The 20,325-nt window shown below is 35.9% G+C and overlaps 1 protein-coding gene across 2 annotated transcripts in view; it reads left to right on the top strand.

The window, feature by feature from the left end:
* Positions 1 to 20,325, top strand: part of IPO8 (importin 8) — a 59,759-nt gene that overhangs the window by 17,264 nt on the left and 22,170 nt on the right. For both annotated transcript variants that reach the window (XM_072954544.1, XM_072954545.1), the window contains exons 6-19: positions 274 to 363; positions 1,860 to 1,954; positions 2,381 to 2,465; positions 4,164 to 4,298; positions 5,974 to 6,073; positions 8,175 to 8,251; positions 8,621 to 8,737; positions 9,183 to 9,272; positions 10,577 to 10,742; positions 11,665 to 11,825; positions 12,631 to 12,756; positions 16,104 to 16,170; positions 19,278 to 19,403; positions 20,085 to 20,182. In XM_072954544.1, coding sequence (XP_072810645.1) covers positions 274 to 363; positions 1,860 to 1,954; positions 2,381 to 2,465; positions 4,164 to 4,298; positions 5,974 to 6,073; positions 8,175 to 8,251; positions 8,621 to 8,737; positions 9,183 to 9,272; positions 10,577 to 10,742; positions 11,665 to 11,825; positions 12,631 to 12,756; positions 16,104 to 16,170; positions 19,278 to 19,403; positions 20,085 to 20,182 — 1,533 coding nt within the window. The remainder of the gene's footprint in view (positions 1 to 273; positions 364 to 1,859; positions 1,955 to 2,380; positions 2,466 to 4,163; positions 4,299 to 5,973; positions 6,074 to 8,174; positions 8,252 to 8,620; positions 8,738 to 9,182; positions 9,273 to 10,576; positions 10,743 to 11,664; positions 11,826 to 12,630; positions 12,757 to 16,103; positions 16,171 to 19,277; positions 19,404 to 20,084; positions 20,183 to 20,325) is intronic.

Below are 20,325 nucleotides of genomic sequence, written 5' to 3' on the forward strand. Positions count from 1 at the left end.
TCCTTACTGTATTATTATTATTATTTTTACTTAAAAAAATCAGCCCAGAGAAATAATTTGTGGCATGTATGTCTAGGTTTTAAACATTTAATTTATATACATAGGCTTATAGACCTGTTTTAAGTTAGAGTTTAGGTTGAACCATCTGATATTACTATTTTCATGGTCAAATGTTAGCCATTTCATATATTTCAACTTTTCAATGTAGATAAATTTACTGAGTTTTTGGAAGGGAGAAATTATTGTCTGATATTGTTATTCTTTTATTTTCAGTACGCATTGCCTCTTCAGCTGGTCAATAACCAGACCATGACAGCATGGATGGAGATCTTCCGAACTATTATTGACAGAACTGTTCCTCCTGTAAGAAAGGGCTTCTGTTCCTAAGAATGGGGAAAACTTGGGTTTGGGACATTTGCAGTAGACTGATGTATTATCCCAGCCTGCTACTTGGGAAAAAAAAAATTATGACTGTAATAAAGATAATTAATCAAATATATTCATTTTTAGAAAATTCATATAAGCAAACTTAATACAATAATAACTATATTTCATCCTAGTAAAAATGATAAGCATTTTTAAAACTTAGTATTTATTCCTCTTGTCTTTTTTCTCTGTGTTTATATACAACCATGTTTTTTTCTTTATACAAGAAATACTAGGAAATCTTTATAGGAAGAAGTGATTTAAAAAGGTATGCTGACATAATCTTATTAAAAAGTGGTTTTAAAGGGTTTGCAGAAAAAGGAGCATTAATGAAATCTGTCAGGAGGAACAACCATATTTTGTTTGTAAAAATGGCAGAGATAGTACTATCTAGAAACTGATTTTCCCCTTAAAATCTAAGTATTTTTAGTGACTACAAATGCTTTTTATATTCTCTCATTTTTGTTGACTACTTCATTTGTTGGATATTTAAGTTGTTATAAGTTTTGTGTATTTTAGCTATAAGAATGTAGTTAAATTTTTATGCACATGATTATTTTCTTTGGATAACCTCCTAGCAGTGTGTGTAAGGCTTTGACAGGTCTTTAATTAATTAATTAATTGGTGTAGTTGATTTCCAATATTTTATTAGTTACAGATGTGCTGCATAGTGATTCAGTGTTCTTATAGATTATACCCCATTTACAGTTATTACAAAGTAATGGGTATAATTTCCTGTGCAAGGCTTTGACAGATCTCGCAAACTGCTCTCCAGAAACAGTGCCCTGGCTTACACCTTAGTAAGCAGTGACTGAGAATGTCTTATGTTAAATTCTAAGTTGGCCAGTTTGATAGGTAAAAGATAGTGTCTCATTTTTATCTGCAATAACAGTGACACTGTATTTCATCTATCAAATTAACTCAATAACTAATCGAATTAACTAAATGAAAATACATCAGATATTTAAAATTGAAGCTTGTCTTCAAACGTGCAGTCTTCTTTCCTTTGTCCATATCTTGGGACAAACTATGTTGAAGTTCACTTCATGCACATAAATGCACAGAACTTAGCGGTTCCCTGGATTTTGACAAACACACGCTGGTGTTCCTGTGACCCCGGTCACGATATAGATCTTTTCTGTCATCCCAGAGAGTTTCCTCAAAGGATATGGTGTTTTGTATTTTGTTCTCTACTTATTTGGCCCTTTTGAAGTTAGGAGGTAAGTGTGAACAACGGCATTGGTTAGTTGAAATTTGCCTGCTCATTTAACTGCTGCCTAGCAGTCTGCAAAGTAGGAATTTGCATATGTGTGGCAGTCTGAAATTCACATTTAATCTTACCTAATTTATATCAGCATCTATTCCACCTTTGTTAGTCACAAAAGCCTCTTTCATCGTGTGAGAATTTTATCTGGGTGCTTTTGTCTTCCTAGGAGACTCTACAAATTGATGAGGACGACAGACCTGAGCTGGTCTGGTGGAAGTGTAAGAAGTGGGCGCTACACATTGTAGCTCGTCTCTTTGAGCGGTAATTCTGTTTATTAGATTTACAATCTGTGGTTAGTATCTAAGTGTTGGATATAAGAAAATCAAGTAGGTCCCTTGATGTTCTGCTGTATATGATTATTTTTCTTTAGAGCCACAGAGGTCAAAAAGTCACCCTCTGTTTTAAAGCAGGCTTCACTGTGATCATAATGAAGTAGACAGTCTTCTCTGGATCATTCTATTCTTCTGTGAAAAGAATGGAGAAATGACATTTCTGCCTGAAATTTTAAGTATGGTCCAGAGTCTTGAGTACATCTTATCATGATTTCAATTTGGGGCTTGTGGAAAAAAGGGAAAGTGTTAGTTTTCTGTGCCCAAAGAATGCATCTTTCAACAAGTATTTAAACCTGTGAGCATAGTTTGCTTTTAAAATTCACAGTATTTAAACATTTTCTCTTTGTATTTTAAGATATGGAAGCCCAGGAAATGTCACAAAAGAATACTTTGAATTTTCTGAATTCTTTTTGAAAACTTACGCGGTGGGAATTCAGCAGGTAATAAACTTATAACTTTTTAAGTAGAAGGATGGTTACTACTGAAAGTAGTTTAAGTCATTTCTGTCCATTTAAAAGTAGGTTGCAAGCATATTAATTAATTCGTTACATATTTATAAGGGATGAGGTGGCAGCTCTGGGAGTCTTACAGAGTGTCGTCAGGGTTAGAACCACATGTCCCAGGGCGTACTTGGCACTGTTGCTGTGGGAGACAGTCTAGGAACGGAGTCTCTCTGCAACCCTTGTGAACCCCTGTGAATTCCATCTTTCATCCAGGACTGAGATGCAAATGCCATAGTAATGCAAGCAAAGTGTCCAAGTGAAACACAACTGCGGTCGACCTAGTTCAGGTTCAGGGTGCTTACCACAAGAACCACCCTTCCAAGATCCCTTCCTAGACCCAGGCTCAGACCTCTCAAGTTTATTGGTACTTGTGTAGCAGTCACCAGTGCTAGACTGGGTTCTTCTGTGATCTCTCTGCCTCGTATGAGTTTCTTATCCTCAGTTTCTTTGAACCTCACCTCTTTGTTCTAAGCTTTTATATCAGAAGACTTAGATAAATGAACTTATTTACAAAACAGAAGCAGACTCAAATACGTAGAAAACAAACTTCCGGTTACCAGTAGGGGAAGGGAGTGGGAAGGGATAAACTGGGAGTTCGAGATTTGTAGATACTGACTAATATATATAAAATAGATAAACAACAAGTTTATACTGTACAGCACAGGAAACTATATTCAATATCTTGTAGTAACTTATGGTGAAGAAGAATATGAGAATGAATTCCATAAACCTGAATTTTATGTAACTTGAACTGACTTCATGTTTAGAATTTATAAATTCTGCTCATGTTTTGAAAGAACCCTTCTTATTTATTCAGCAGTTCAGTTAGAAGCTTGCTGTAGTGAGGGGCTCTGGAGACCAGGAACTGGAGGAGGTGGACTTTGTTATGCTGCCTCTGACTGAGGGTCCTTGGGCCAGTCACAGCTGCTTTGGGCATGGTTCCTTCCTTATGAACAACTTAAAAAAAATCAATTAAAAAAAAATAACTCCTCAGTTTGTATTATTTTTACAAAGACTTTCCATAGTCTGAGATTATAAAATAAAATTTTTCTACTTTTTTTTTCAAAGTTTTTCTATGGTTTCATTTTTTATTGTTGAAATATTCCCCCATGTGGGGAATATTATTTTGGTACAAAGTTTAGTTAGGGAGCCAACCGAATTTTTTTCAGAGGGTTAATCAGTTGTCCCAGTATTATTTTTTGGATAACTTATTCTCTTCCAGTTGAAATGCACCTTGATCCAATATTAAAATCTGTTTACAGTGTCTCCTGCTTGTATGGATGTTTTCAGTGTTCATTCAGTCAAGTCTGTTATAATTTCTTTTGACAGAAGTCTTAATTTATTTGATGAGCTCGTATGCGGAAGAGAGTGAGACTTATTTTGAGTCGTTCTGCCAGTTAGATGTAGGATAGATGGCTGGAAATCACAGTGAGACATTCTTCGGTTCAATATAACAAGGACCTACCTAAGAATTAAAACAGCCCGTGTGGCTTCTCACGAAATATTCATTTCTCAAAAAATCTGTTCATTTTGATCTCAGTGGATTATGGGTTTATGTTGTGCCTAAAATGCCCCTCCCCTTAACCTTAAAATTATTTATGTTCTCCTGTGTTTTCTCTCCCTGTTTTCCTGTAGGTACTGCTAAAGATTTTAGACCAATTTAGGCAGAAAGAGTATGTAGCTCCCCGTGTGCTTCAGCAAGCATTTAACTATCTCAACCAAGGGATTGTTCACTCTGTGACCTGGAAGCAGATGAAGCCTCACATACAGGTTAGTGTCAGGGAACAGCTCTCCAAAATTCTTCTCTCATTAAATTAACTTTTCTAGACAAAGTAAATGTCATTAATCCCTTGTTTTATTTTGGATGTGTTTTTGTTTCCATTAATAATTTCAAAGGAGCACGGTCTTATATGTGATCAGGGCTCGGAAGTGTAAGTATTTGAGAAGAGGGAGGCCTTCAAGTTTTATGAGTTGGAAGACTTGGATTTAGCTGATTTTGCTTGAAATTTCATTTACCCTCAGCTTCTCCTCTGTTAAGTCAGATAACATTTTTCTACCCTTCTTACCCAAAGGTGGCTAGAATCAGATGAGGCATTTTGTGTGATAGCATTTGGGAACAGTCTCCAGGACTCTACCGAGCTAGTGTTGTTTCCAGGAACTGAAGCCTGATATGTGACTGCTTTCTTTTGCAGTTATGAGCAAACAAGGCTGTTATTTCTCATTTTGGATCGTTAAGTTCTGCCGCAGAAGCTAAAGGTTTCCATTTTTATATCAATTGTTTACTTAAAGGTAGAATTCAGCATGGTTGTTTAATTAAAGAATAAATGAGAATGAAAAATTATGGACCATTAATAAATTAATTCTTATTTAAATACCTAAAATTTTGGGTAAGTCAAAGATGTTAGGAACTGAATTTTTTTCCTTTCAGACTATGAATTCTTAAATTCTCTGTCTCTAAGACTATTAAAAGGTAAAACAAATTCTTCTGGCTTTGTCTTTTGTGTCCAGGATAGAATTTGTTTAGTGTTCTCTTACTATAGGTCTCACAAATACTGTATTTTTTGCATTGTTCTCTGTGATATCATAATAATATCTGTCAAATCCCCTTGATTGAATAGTGACTGCTTCTTTGTAATTAATAAAGATACAGATTTCATCTTATTTACTGTGTTCCTGTAAAGTAAGGATGAGTTGTGATAGCATTTTTTTCCCCTGCTCGATGCCTTCAGCCTTATTTTTACATCGCTGTGATGCAGGAATAAGAAAGCTCCTGATTATTAGGGCTGAATTTTTTTCCTTTAGAATTGCTTACTTTGGAAGAAGTGATAGGAGATGATTTTGCTTTTACATACATAACGATCAGAACACAGAAGGGCTTAGTAGAGCGTTAGCGGTAATGTACGTAGAGGTGATTAAATGTGATCCCCCCCCCCATGAAACCTGCATTTGTATGGTAGGAAGTTAAGTTTTTGAAAATGGAAAAAGGAGAATAAAATTTTAATATTGTTGAAGCATCAACATCTTGGATCAAAATGGAAATGTAAAAATGTTCACAATAAGTAATATATTAGTAAAGACAACCTTGGTTTGATGTTCATTTCTCTTCCTTAAAGAATCACGGTATGTTTAAGTGTTTTCCATGTTGATAGTAAAACTCTATTATTCCTGCTGTTGCTTCAAAGAATAGTGTCTCCATCCAGCTCTTTCCATATACCTTCAATCAATTGTTATTTTAAAATAATTTTATGTTTAACGCTACACCCATGCCCCCACCCCCCGCCGTCCAGGCTCTCACTTTCCCGCTTTCACTCTGGCCAGCACAGGCCTAACAGGAGGATGAATGTGACAGTTCGGAAAACTAACTTCATGAAGGCTTTCTTATTGCTGTTGCCCAAATGCAGATGCTCGACACCCACTTGTTGTTTTGCTTTTTTTCTCTCCTTAGAATATCTCTGAAGATGTGATATTTTCTGTGATGTGCTACAAAGATGAGGACGAAGAGCTGTGGCAGGAGGACCCGTACGAGTATATACGGATGAAATTTGGTAATCGAGATGATTTTATTCCTCGTCAGTTCCCGGATACGTAAAGTAATAGAACTGAATTTCTATTTTTGAGCAGATTTCATTTATTAAATTCCTGAAGTTCTGCTTTGCGTGGTAAACTCTGAAGCTCCTGAGAGTTCGATGTCCTGTTGGACCAGCAGACTTGAGGCCTTTGTTGTGGGAGGTGAATCGCTGCTCTGTGCATCCCTCTCGTGGGTGCGGAAGCAGTCATGGCGAGTCTGTAACTTTCCGTGGTGATGCTTGTCTGTAGGGACCATTCCTTTCGGAGCCTTTTGGGTGCCCATTTGTGGATTGAATTGTTCTCTGTCTGGGAGATCCTTTGGATTTCTGCATATTTTAGGGGCACCTCAGTTCAGTTTGCCTCCTTATCCTAGGGGCTGAGTATTCCACAGGGGACTGAAATTACCTACGGTGACCCCACTTGTGTGGCCCAGTTCTGTGGGGGTCTGTTAGCTGTGGATCTTCCTGGAAGCTGTTGAATTGTGTGGGTCGTTCAAGTTCATTCCCTTTTATCCCCAGTTTGAATTTCATCACTTCGTGGAACTTAGCGCAGCAAGATGTTATTTGTGTACCTCTGTTTCTTCCACAGCAAGGAAGCTACGTAAGGGCAGAGACTTCATCTTGCTTGCTTTATTTTGCATTCTCCATCTCTTCCACGTCCCTGCGTTCCTCTGCAAGTTTGTGGCTCTAGCCTGCCTTCCGTGAATACTGAAATCAATAGTTGACAAGACTAGCTCTGTCCAGGGCACGCCGAAGTGCCTTCCCTTTGTCAGGCCACGTGTCTCTAGTTCCTTGAGTTAAGCCTACTGGTAGAGATGCTAGATTATTGGGTTATGTTGTTTTCACAATGCTTGGTGTTTGGTATTATTTGATTCAGTAAGGGAGGAAGTGCCTCTTCCCTTGGTGACAAAGCACAGAAAAAGCTAGTGAATGAGAAACAGTGTTTACCACTGCTGTATCCCTCCGTTCTACCGTTTCTTTTTGAAAGTCACTAAACATATGCCTGACTTACTAACTCCCCTTCCTAATGCTTTTGTTTTCCTGGTTTGCTTTGATAGAGCGGAATGACTAGCCACTCTTCTATCTTTAAGGCATTCTTTCAGTGTTTAGCTTTCCTGTGGTACCTGTAAGTTTTTATAATGTGCAGTGTATTTGTGCAGCTTCCAGAAAGTTACCATTATTTCACTCATCTTCATATCAAGTAAGAAAATATCTCATTTTTTAGAAAATAAAGTAGTTAATAGTGTAGGTGTTGATTGATAGAATTTACATTTTATTGTTTAAAGGAGACTGGATAATTCAAGGCTCACTGAAGTACCTTTTTTCCTTAATCATTTCCTTCTGTGGACTAGAATGCAGTGACTGTTATTTGATACGAGGATTTTACTTTTAGACAATTATTGGGGAGAACCATTATGGTATTACTTTTCGTTTTATATTTTTGTCATATGCAGTTATTTATAAGAACAAAATGCTCCTTCTAAATGTATTGACTGATATTAATAATGATGTTTTTAGATTTGGTAAAAACTGAAGGAGCTCAGGCTTTGATATTAAGACAGCCTAGATATGAATGCTAGCTTGGTCACTTACTCGCTGTGTGACAGTGGGCAAGTTACTTAACCTCTCTGAGATGCAGTGTTTTCAGCTATAATACCATTTGTGTGTATGTGTATAATCTGTTTCTTTCTCTTACTATTGTAAGTTCCATGAGAACCTTTTTTATTTCATATTTGTGTTCCCAGAGCCTAGAACAGTGCCTGGCACATAGTAAATACTAAATAAATTTCTGTGGACTTTTTTTTTGATAAAGTACTTTTCCTGTCCACGGTGAAACAGATATGCCTCATATGCATTGTTTTCTTTAATATGATTGTTTAAAGGGACAACCTATAGAGTTTGCTAAATATTGTTGTGCATGAGAGCACAGATGGCATAACCTCAGCTTTTTTATGCTGTGAACCAGTGTTACCTGTGGATTGTTTTACTTCTTGGTTTTGGAATAGTGATCAATCAGGTTTAAAAGCTATAGTAAGTAATTGTATTTTTACTAACATGGTTTAAACCCTTGAAATCTTAGATATTTTCGAAGATTATGCTTCTCCCACCACAGCAGCCCAGACTCTCTTATACACGGCTGCAAAGAAAAGAAAAGAGGTGTGTGGTTATTCTTTTTAATTTATTTTTATTTTTTTTTTACATTTTCCTATTGAGTTATAGTCATTTTACAATGTTGTGTCAAATTATTCTTTTTAAATAGAAAATGAAAGGTGGCCTGGGTTGATTTGACACCCTTAGTGAATGCCCCTGGTATTTGAAAAATTATCATAGTGGTTATAATCTATTACTTTACAAATATTTTTTCTATCCTCCTAAGGGAAAAGGGATATTTGGTTTTCTTAATTATAATTGCTCGATAAAAACAATAAAATGGCTTCATTTTTGAACATTTGTGCATCATATTTAATACAGCAGCAAGGCAGTGAAAGCTCATGGAGATTAAAATGGATTCTTCTGGTTCTCTAGGTGTTGCCAAAAATGATGGCATTCTGTTACCAAATCCTGACAGACCCGAACTTTGACCCTAGGAAGAAAGATGGAGCCCTGCATGTGATTGGTTCCCTCGCTGATATTTTATTGAAGGTTAAGCTACTCAGATTTAATTTTACTTAACACTGTGAAGCACAGGCAAATGAGAGAATATGAAAGTTAATGGATCGTTTAAAACTGGTGACTTTCTGCATGATTGGGTTGACTGTAAATAGTTTTCTTTCCGTTATCTGTTTGTTTAATTTAAAAAATAACTTTTTTATTCATCAGTTGTTCAGTATGAAACTGTTGATGTGTAAAAAAAAAGATACGAAATTATTTTAGTGTTGTTTCTAGAAGGACCAGTCAGTATCAAATTATGTACACAGTACTGTTTCTGTGTTGTTTTAGAATATAAAATATGTAGGTCAAATAATGCTACAAAGTTGTAAGTAGAAGTATACAAAGTGTAACTTACAATAAGCGAACTTTATTAGGAAGTGATTTTACACATGAAAAAGGCATTGATAAGTGAAACTTAACTTCTATTTCCTAACAGAAGAGTTTATTCAAGGACCAAATGGAGCTGTTGCTGCAGAACCATGTGTTTCCATTGTTACTGTCTAACCTGGGATACCTTCGAGCTAGAGTAAGCTTCCTATATTTCCGTCACGTATCTGGAAATTTTCATTTGTAAGCTAATTATTGAACTAAATGTTTTTGGATATATTGGCCTTTGACCACCTATTGAGGCAAAATGAAGTCCATTAGCATGTCTCTTATAATCAAGCAAGCTGAATAAAGAACAAACTAGTAAATAAAGGGATTTATGGACCTTAATTCCAGCTCTTTCTCACTCTCGCCTTACTGGCTGCAGATGTAATACACGCAGTGAGAGGGATGATGTTACAGAAATGGTACGGTGTTAATTCATAAGCCGATTAATTTTCAGTGTCCAAAACAGCAGGGAAATTCTAGTTTGGCTAAAAAGTTGATTATGATTTCCAAGAGAAGAGTTAGATATGCCTTAGTAAAATGGAGAAAATGATAATTTGTGTACTTTATTTGTGTTCTAAGTGTATGTTATTTCTAGAAACAATGTATTTTATAGAGAAATAGAAATAGAACTTTAATTCAAGAGCCTAGTACTTATTTTTATAACTACATCAACACAATAAAATATCTTGCTAAAAGCAACATATGTTAACAATGCTTTGTATACTCTAAAACATTTATAAACAAAAGATAATAGTCACTAGAGAAATATTTGGACGAATGTAGATTAGAGATGTTGAGAGCATGCAAATGTTTTTATAAGGAGGCTGCCACCTTTCACAGACTCTGAATTGTAATTCTCTATCACGTCTTTAGTAATTCAATTTAATTAGTGTTGATTGTGTTTTATGCACACAGAGAATTAAAAGAGTGATAATATGATTCTGTGGTTTAATATATATGTTTGATAATCTATATAAGGTTTATAATTTTTCGTATCTTATGTGAGTGAAAAAATAAAGTTTATTAAACCAGTTAGCATAAGAAAAACTAATGTTTCATTCATTTGCTCTGAAGAACAGTAAATGAATGTCCACATTAGTTGGTATCGCTTTTGCATATAAATAATAAATTAGATATAATCATAATAATTATTAAAAGCATTAACAGGGTTTCTTTTTTTCAGAGACACTTAAATTTGGCTCTGTTTTCTTTTTTCCTCTGAATGATGTTAATGCATATAGGCAATTTAAAAGTAATAAAACTGTCTTTCTTCTAAGAAGACTGGGAAATCTGGAAGTTAGCAACTAAGGCTAACATGCTATTCTCCAGAAACAAAGAAATAAACAAATGGTGCTTGGTAGAATTACAATATTTTATGTAGCAAGAAGTTCTTCTGTGTGTGACAGCATTATATCATGCCACAGTCCTAATAGTTCCCTTTTTCTTATAACATAGTCCTGCTGGGTACTTCATGCATTCAGTTCTTTGAAATTTCATAATGAGCTCAACCTAAGAAATGCGGTTGACCTGGCGAAGAAGAGCCTGATTGAAGATAAGGAGATGCCCGTCAAGGTTGAAGCTGCCCTTGCTCTTCAGTCATTAATTTCTAACCAGGCACAAGGTAAAGCCAAAAAGTTTAAATTCAAAATAAAAATACACCGTTTAGAAGGTGTATTTTCTTTGCTTTTTGGACATGGCCTTCTTAAATAGTTCTGTGCACTTCCCTAACAAAGATGAATCCCTAAGTCTTAAGGCTCAGGGTTTGGAGTTTTGAGGTTTTGCCCCCCTCAGAGTTTTATAGGAGTTTATTCTTGTCATTTTGGGGAGTTTCTATGGACTGTGGTTTCCAGAGAAATTTTAGATTAGGAAACAAGTTGATAACTGTTGGACTCTAGGGCAGACTTGCAATCCAGAGACCTGGGGGTCTAGTTTTGATTGTGCCACTAACTTGCCATGTAAACCTGGGCAAGGCACGTGATCTGTCAAGGCTTAGATTTCCGTGTATTTAAATTTAAGGGGTTTGGACTAGATGGCTTCAAGATTTCCTTTCATCTCAAGGATTCTATGATTCTGCTAGTTCCAAAAGTACTAAGGAGTATTTCTAGTGAGTGATAACACAGATACCTTGTTTAGAAGAATTCTCTTTTCTAAGTTCAACTAAACCTTTGCCCTTTACTTCTGTTCAGCAACGTTTCAATGGAAGGACTGATTATTATATAAGCATATGTTGGGAGGAAGGTGGTTAGAGATGGGGTGGGGCAGGGAATGAGCACCATCAGTGTTGGTCATAATGTACGTGGCTTTTAATACTTGTGGTCTGATGTCACATTCATGTTGACTAGTCATGCTGATGACGGAGCATATGTATGATGAAAATTTCTCAGTGGGGCTGCTGGGACTTCGGGCAGGACAGTTCTTTCCTGTGCGGGACTAACCATCCCTGGAACCTGCTACGCTGTGTTACTTTATCTTGTGACCAAGTGAATTTCCTTCGCCACTTGTGAATGCTAACTTTTTACTGAGTTTGTTTTTTATTGCATTAGCCAAGGAATATATGAAACCACACGTGAGGCCTATTATGCAGGAGCTGTTGCACATTGTTAGAGAGACAGAGAATGACGATGTCACTAATGTCATCCAGAAGATGATATGTGAATACAGTCAAGAGGTCGCCTCCATTGCTGTTGACATGACTCAGCACTTGGTGAGACTGGGCAAAGCTGCATGTCAGTTTGGTATAACAGCCATGATTAACATAAATAAATTAAACTCCAAAATTTGGACTTCAGTTATAAGTAACTGAAATGCTACTATAAAAATATTTGCTCTAATAATTCTGACAGTTAATGATTTCTATAGTTAATTAGGCTTAAATCTACTAACATTTAGGATCACCTTTTTCATCTGTAATATTCTGAGATTTCCTAATGATGTGTCTTGAAGTGAGCCTCCTAAATTTTCACTTTCTGGACTTCGATTCTAGAAACTCATTTCCTTCAGTTTGGGGCAACTTCTTGTACCACTTCTTTGATGAATTTCTCCTACCATCCATTCAGTTCTATAGTTCTGATGTGGAATACTGGGCCGGGACTGAGTCTCTGATTTCCTCACCTTTTGTCCCCAGTCTTCCATGTCCGCTCTTTTGTTTCATTTTCTAAGCGATTCCTTGATGCTGTCTCCTAAACCTTCTCTTAAATTTTTTGTTTTAGTGTTATTTTTTAGTTTTCCTAGACTTTGGATTTATTATTAATTTAATGATGACCAGAATTTAAATATTTGCTGTCTGCTTGACATAGCTAACATATATTTTGCTTTTGTGCCTAGATAGGGAATAAATGGCTGTATCCAGAACATGAGAGGTTCTAGCACTGATTGACTTGGCAAAGGACATATGTTACAGTTTGTACAATACTGGCCTCTAGATGTGTGACCTGCCCTTTTGCTGGCTTACCACAGCGGAGGGCGGGTATGGCAGTACCAATTGTGAAATGTGCTTGCTGTTTTCATAGGCTGAGATATTTGGCAAAGTTCTTCAAAGTGACGAGTATGAGGAAGTCGAAGACAAAACAGTGATGGCTATGGGAATTCTGCACACCATTGACACCATCCTGACCGTCGTAGAAGATCATAAAGAGGTGAGATTTCTTTGTGTTTTATTATGTCATTATAGTAACGTTAACTGAAATTCGTATGGTCATTGGGCATGAATTTTAAAGTCTTGACCTTTAAATTGCCATTTATGTTGCTAGATTTTAAACATTACCCTCAGATTTTAAAGGACAGTGTTAGAATGATTGGGGGGAAATATTGCATGTGGTTGTAAAGTAAATAGTGTATCTCTTTGTGCTAAGCTGAGTTCGGTTCATCACGTCTGCTGTGTGCCAGGCTAGGATTTTGGGGAATATCAACTGGAATAAGACATGAGCCCTGCTATTTGAAATCCATAGTCCAGTCTTCTTGGTAGAGAGAGGCGGCCATTCAGTCACAGTGGCAAATTTTTAAGTAATGGAATGATATTCTGATGTAACGAATATCTGAGAATGGAAAGGAAGAAGAGCTTCAAGCGTCATTTTTCCTAAACTGAATCCCAGAACAATATTGGGATAAGAGTTTGTGCGGACATTTATCATGTATTCTCGTATTCATCAGCCGATAGAATCTTGCTCTGTCACCATGAGGTGGACAGAGCAGGCAATGGTAGTGTCCCTTTGTGGAAAACAAGGTTCAGGTAGTAACAAGAGTCTGACTCATGTTCACAGAGCCAGTAAGTTGTAGACTTGGGGTTGCAGTCGGATTACCCTGATAATGTATCAATTTACCCCTCCCTAAAGCCCGCTGCTCTCCTCCTCCGGCCTTACGTAGCCTCTGCTTAAACTGGGTTTGAGTTCATTGCTCCTGTGAGCACAGTTGACTCGTTTGGCAGCTCCCGTTTTACACAGTGGGTCTTAAAAGGCAGGTGCTGGTTCTTTAAATAGCATTGTTAAACCCAGTGGCTGTCGACTTGTCTGTGTTTATCACATACCAATGGATGCGTACCGGCTTCTTAAAAATGGTTTGATATTCTCCTGGGCAGGTTTCCCATCACCTTAAAGTCTTAATGTGAATGTTTATTTCCATATTCATTATTGTATTTTTGTGTCCTTATCAAAACTGTATGGGCCTCTCAGTAACGATGAGATTTCCAAGTTAAATTACATGTACATTGAAGGGTTATTTTGTTATCTTGTATGTAGAACTTGTATTTTAAATATGAAGACACTTAGAAATCGCTGAGTCGAGTTTTTCCAAGTATGGGTGTGTGGAGGATGGGCAGCAGGGTTAGTTTGGAAATGAAACAGCATTTTATCTTTTTGTATTAATTCTTTTACTCTTGATATTAATTTTGAATTTCAAATAAAGTTAAAGGTGATATTGTGATTACCAAGAGAGGCATAAGTTAAAATTGAGATGCACTAATCAAATCTAGCTTCCTTATCTACAGATGAAAAAAACTGAAAGCCTTCAGCTAAATGGCTTTACTAAGGTCCCAGGTAACTAGAGGCAAAAAACTAGAAGACTGGAATCTTGACCTCCTGACTGCCAGTCTTATGAGTTTGAACTTTGACTTACTAAAAGCAAATTTTAAAAACACCGTTTCCTTTAAAGGAAAATTTACACATGTATGAATCCATGTACAGATGCATAATGTATGAAGAGTGAAATTAGAAATCTAACAGATGCCTAGCATATTCAGTTTTGCTTAATGATTTTAAACATATTGACAGATTTTCAAACTGGGAAATTTTTGATCATTTGAACTTTTAAAACAATAGTGTAAGCTGCATGCTGAAAGAATATGCTTCAAAGTTGAAATAGGATACTTGGATGAGAAGTGTAACCCATCATGGATTTTAATTTTTACTTATTTAAGAAATACTTAGTATAAGCATATGTTGAAAAATTCAAAAGGTGTAAAAAGGATTCAGTGAAAGTTCACCTTCTCATTCAGCTCCTCCGTCTTCTAAATCCCTTTTCAAGAGATGGCTCTTTTACCAGGTTTTTTTTTCCTTCCAGAGATTTTTATATTATATCCTAACAAAAAATGAGTGTGTGTATTTTTTCCTTTAGGAGAAAGATATCATACAGTTTTTATCTGCCATTTTTCGAATAATATATCTTGGTGATCCTTCCATATTAGTCAATAAAGTTACAGATTTTTATTTTATTTGTTTATTTTTTCTCTTTATTTTATTTGTTTACTTATTTTTTAACATTTTTTATTGAGTTATAGTCATTTTACAATGTTGTGTCAAATTCCAGTGGAGAGCACAATTTTTCAGTTATACATGAACATGCATATATTCATTGTTGCATTCTTTTTTCGCTGTGAGCTTCCACAAGATCTTGTATATATTTCCCTGTGCTGTATAGTATAATCTTGTTTATCTATTCTATAAAGTTAACAGATTTTTAATAGTTACATAATATCCCTATGTATGATGTGTCAGATTTATTTAACTAGTCCCTCATTAATGGATATAATTTAATTGCCTCTTGTTAAATGGACATTTGGTTGTTACTAATCACAAACATTGCTGCAGTGAATGGCCTTTTACACGCCATCTTGCACATGTAATAATATGTTTGGAGGGCAGATTCCTTGAAATGAAATTGCTCGGTCAAAGGACATATGTATGAGTAAGTTGAAGAATAGTAAATATTGCTAACTTGTCCTTCATGGTATGTGCCAGTTTACTTTCTCCAAGTTATGTACAATAGTGCCTCTCTTCCCAACCCCATTCTTTTTGATCACTGCCAGTCTGATAGTTGAAAAGTGTTAATCGTGCTTAGAATTTGTACTCTAATCATCTGTTAGAATGAACATCTTGTTATAAGCTTAAGGTCTGTTTATATTTGTTTTTCATAACTTTTGCCTTTTGTTGTTGTTGGTTTAACTTCATGTGAGGGGAATTTGCTCTTTGTGATATCATTTGAAAATATTTCACTCAAATTTTCATTTATCTTTGACTTTCATCTGCCCTATGTAGAAATTTTTACTTTGTGAAATCAAATGGCTTAATTACTTACTTCTGATTTCTAGGCTTTGAGTTATTTTCCATTTTCAGGATTATATACAAATTCTTACTATTTCTTGTAGGCCAGGTTTTTTGTTTTTTTGTTTTTATATTTTTGGCTTAAGTCTTCACATTGAAATTTTTGACGTATTAGGAATTTATTTTGGTATAAATAGCAGATAAGGAATTAACTTAATGTGTAATTTTATTATAGATTTAACTCCCACTTCCATCATTAGTCTGTTTTTCAGAATTTCCTGGTTATTCTTGCATGTTTAATTTTTCACATGAAGTTTAGAATTAACTTCTCAATGTCTCCTCTCAAAAAGAGCCCTGTTGCTATTTTTATTGGAATAATATTAAATTTGTAGGTTAAATTAGGATTATCATGATGAATTTTAAACTAAATATTTAAAATTTTTCTCTAGGTGACTCAGCAGTTGGAGAATATCTGTCTGCGGATCATTGATCTTGTTTTACAGAAACACGTAATTGGTAAGTTCAAAGGGAGAATAAAGGTAAATTGAGAATATTTTAAAATTTGATGAAAAATACAGTTTTTTAGCTCTTCGAGTTCAACAAGATGGACAATTAAGAGAAACAGAAGCTTACACTCTCTTTAATTTTTAGATACACTTTCTAATATTAGATGTCTATATTTTCATTTAGAGGTGATCTTAATATAGCCAATTAAGGAGTTTTGGTCTTGGAATTTTTAAAGGACAGGATTTAAAGTTTCTAAGAAAACTGGGATGAGGTTCAGGTGAGGTTACTTTAATCTGAGACTGAAAAATGTGAAATGTAGGCATATGTCAATATCAGAACAGAAGTGGGAATTAACTGTTGTTCTGCTGTGTGTATTATGGTGCCTGACTTCTGAGTAGGATCAGTTGCTAATGCTGGATGTTATAAACTGACTGGAATTTTCCATAGTATCCAAGCATTTTGACAATGTCAGCCCAGTCATGTGGGCATGAGGGAGACGCAGCCTGTAGAGTGTGTACACAGAAAGATGGAACAAAAGCACATTATGCCTAAGAGCAGTTGTCTTCAAACTTCTTATCAGTCACACCATTAGTAAAAAATTGGACATGTACTTGTAATATATATGAATAACATTTGAATACTTATTTATAGGCAATATACATATGTCAGTATACTTCATTTGCATACATAAAAGTAGAAATGTAAAAGCATGAAATTAAAAGTGTATGTGTGTATATAAAGTGTTCCAACACATTCTCCTCCCATCTCAGTGGAGTATCCGGCACCCTGCCTAGAATATACACTCCTTACTTTTGCAATTGTTGCTGTAAAGCAGGAGTTCTCAAACTTTGTATCTAGTTAGAATGAAGATTCCTGGACCATAACTCCAGAGATTCTGATATGCTCAAAAAGAATATATTCACTTATGTCCTGATTGATGGAAGAGATTATAATTGGAAATTCTCCAGAGAAAAAGTTTTAAAGACTTCACATGTGAAGTTTTTTGTTGTTATAGTGTCAAGTGTACAACATAGTAATTTGATATTTTTATAGAATATACTCCATGCAAAGTTATTAGAAAATATTGACTATATCCCCAGTGCTGCTTGTAGTTTATTTATTTCAGGCGAAGGGGATTAAGAGGTATAAATTACCAAGTATAAAATAAATATATTACAAATCTATAATCTCCATTTACATTTAAAGTAAAGTAATCTTGAGGAGAAAAACTGTGAAGTCAAGCAAAGGGAAATAGGCTATACCAACCTTCTTTACCCTGCTTGTACCAGACATTTAACTGGAGCAATTACAACGTGAGGATGTTAAGAAAAGGAAAAAGGCCTATTTCTTGGATGCGCTGGGCGGAGGAGAAAGCCATGGTTTCAACTGCGTGTCTTCTCTAATCTCCCCTCCCGTACTCCAATGTGATGGAAGATCTCTCTTATGTTTTTAGCTGTGATGCGTGTAATTTTAAGGGCCCTTTTTGAGCCAATATTTGGCCATACAAGATCTCAGATTAAACACCTGTTAATCCAGGACCCCCACCACAGCAGTCTGACCACGTGTATGTCCACGGTCCGGTCTCTTTCCATTGTCCCCCTTTTCCCTCCCTCCTCTGCCTCTTTTCATTGCTTCATTTTCTCATGAAGTTGACTTATTATTAGAAGCCAGGCTTAGCTCTCACTGACTTAGCTGCTTTATCTTATGCAGGAAGTCAAAGGTAGTAAAACCTTCCTACCCTAATAGTCTTCTTGGTTAAGAATAACTGAAATAATTCCTGGTCAGTTTAAGCTTAAATGGAACTTAGCAGAAGGATATCTGGTAGCTCAGCAAATCAGTGGGAAGGCTGAGGTTGGTCAGAGCCAGCCAGGATTCTACCATAAAAGTGTTCTGCTTAGACACAAGGCTGGTGATGCCTTTCTCCACGCTGTCCTGGGCTGCTGCCCTCTATAGTCCAGACCCCAACACAGACAGCCAAGACCAAAACCGAAAAACAAAATAAAAAACCTGGAATGGCTTCGTACCTTCTAGTTTCTCCTCCAAGATTCAGAGTCTTGGTCTTGAGCATCTGGGTGGCCAGGTCATGCACACGATGCTGTAGCTGTCAAGATTCCTCACATTAGGAAAGGCGTTTGCTTTCCTTTCCTCATCTTCCAAGGTGAGGTAATAATGAAGAGGACTTTCAGAAATTTCATATCCAGACGACTGGTGTTTTTTCAAGTGATTGCCTTATATAACAATTTCCCACTATCTGGGATTTCCATTTTATTTTTCTTTTCGTAAAGCAAATAAATATCTGTATTATTAGCTTTTGAATATATTAAAAGTTATAAATACTGTTACAGAAAAAAAATTTTATTCAAACTTCCAGGGTGAATATTAGTTCCTTTTCATAAGAGGGAAAAGAAAAAAAACCTTTGAAGTTAGACTTTTTTGCTCAGCGGCATGGTAGGAATTATTTGAAATTTTTGTGTTGAGGTTTGTGTTTTCTGATTGTATATTTAGATATAATTTCCTTTTGACTGGAGGGTAATAATAATAAATAAATGTACAAATACAAGTCCCTTTGGACTCTTCTGCTTTATAGTGAGTTTACATGTCTTGAGATAAATTTAAAAATGCTATCTAAATTTTACAAGCTTTGTATATTGACAAAATGCTGTCCAGTATATAGTCCGTAAAAATACGTGAGACAGGTAGATACTTTTGCCTAGGTTAACTAAGCTCTCTGAAAAATACTGAGTATTTGTAAATTTAAACTCCTGTGCGTAAGAGATATACTATAATCTGTTCCTTCTTATACCCATTTCTAGTACAGTTTTATAAGCATAAAACATTTTCTATATTATAACAAAAATATGATTTTTCAGTATTATAAGTAACTTGAGTAAAAACAATCCTTTGCCTCGTTGAGAAGGGGGCAGATCTTGGTAAGAAACGGAAGGTGGCAAGTAGGTATAGCTGAAGATGTGAATGCTAAGAAACGGATGCTCAAAATTTCGTTAGATATGAGAGGAATACCCGTGAGCGTGCAGCCGAGATCTTCCTCTGTGTGGTCTTTGTGTTTAGCCCTTGCTGTTTCCTACCATTCTAACTAGAGATTTTCTTTTGCCTAGAATTCTATGAAGAAATTCTTTCACTGGCATATAGTCTAACCTGCCGTGTTATTTCCCCTCAAATGTGGCAGCTTCTAGGTATATTATATGAGGTTTTTCAACAGGATTGTTTTGAATACTTTACAGGTACGATTTCAATCATGTAATATTTTTGCTCTTCTGTGTCTGCATAGATATTACTTTCTTTGACACTTCACACAAAGATGTGTATAATTCCAGTGCCGATCAGAAAACAGTGTTCTTTCCCTGTGGAGAAAAGGGTGGTGCTAGCATTGGAGTGTTTTCGAGCCCTTAGGAATAGAGGCAGAAGGAGGGAGACTGTTTCCTTTTGTACCTTAAATTATCTTATATTACTTTGCAGTCAGAACGTACGCCCATACCTTAATTCAGTTAGTATTTTCTGAATACTGACTATATTCCAGGCACTGCCGTAAGTTTAGCAAAATAACAGTGAACAGAATACACAGCCCTTGTCCTTTTGACATGTCCATTCTAGTAAGAGGGAGGTGGGGGGTGGGAAACACACAGGCAAGCAAGCAAATACAGTGTGTCAGATGGCGATGAGTGCTCTGGGGAGGAAAGAACACTCAGAGCAATCAGCATAATGAATGATGAGCATTTTAATCTTTCTGTCTCACGCTTTTCTCATCTATAAATAGGGCAGATTTACCACTGTCGTTTCTGGCATTTTGTAGTTGCAAGGGAAGGTGATAACGTGGGGGTGCTACAGAAGTGTGGTTTCAGGGGGATAGTTTATTTCTACCTCGGTTACTCAAGTCTCATTGGAATTTTGAAATTGTTTTCCAGACATGATGCCTCTTCTGCATAATTATGTGACAATAGATACAAATACTTTACTATCAAATCCAAAGCATTTAGAAATACTTTTTACAATGTGTAGAAAGGTAAGCATGTCCTAATCATTTGTCATAGTGGTTCTCACTAATGTTTACTTACTAGTGTTTTGTTTTACTTCAGATACTCTTTCAGTTTGTTTCTTATGCATTTAGTTCTGTATTGCCTTCATCAACATATATTTGTCATTTTG

This window comes from Vicugna pacos, chromosome 34 (genome assembly GCF_048564905.1).
Source record: "Vicugna pacos chromosome 34, VicPac4, whole genome shotgun sequence".
NCBI classification, from domain to species: Eukaryota; Metazoa; Chordata; class Mammalia; order Artiodactyla; family Camelidae; genus Vicugna; species Vicugna pacos.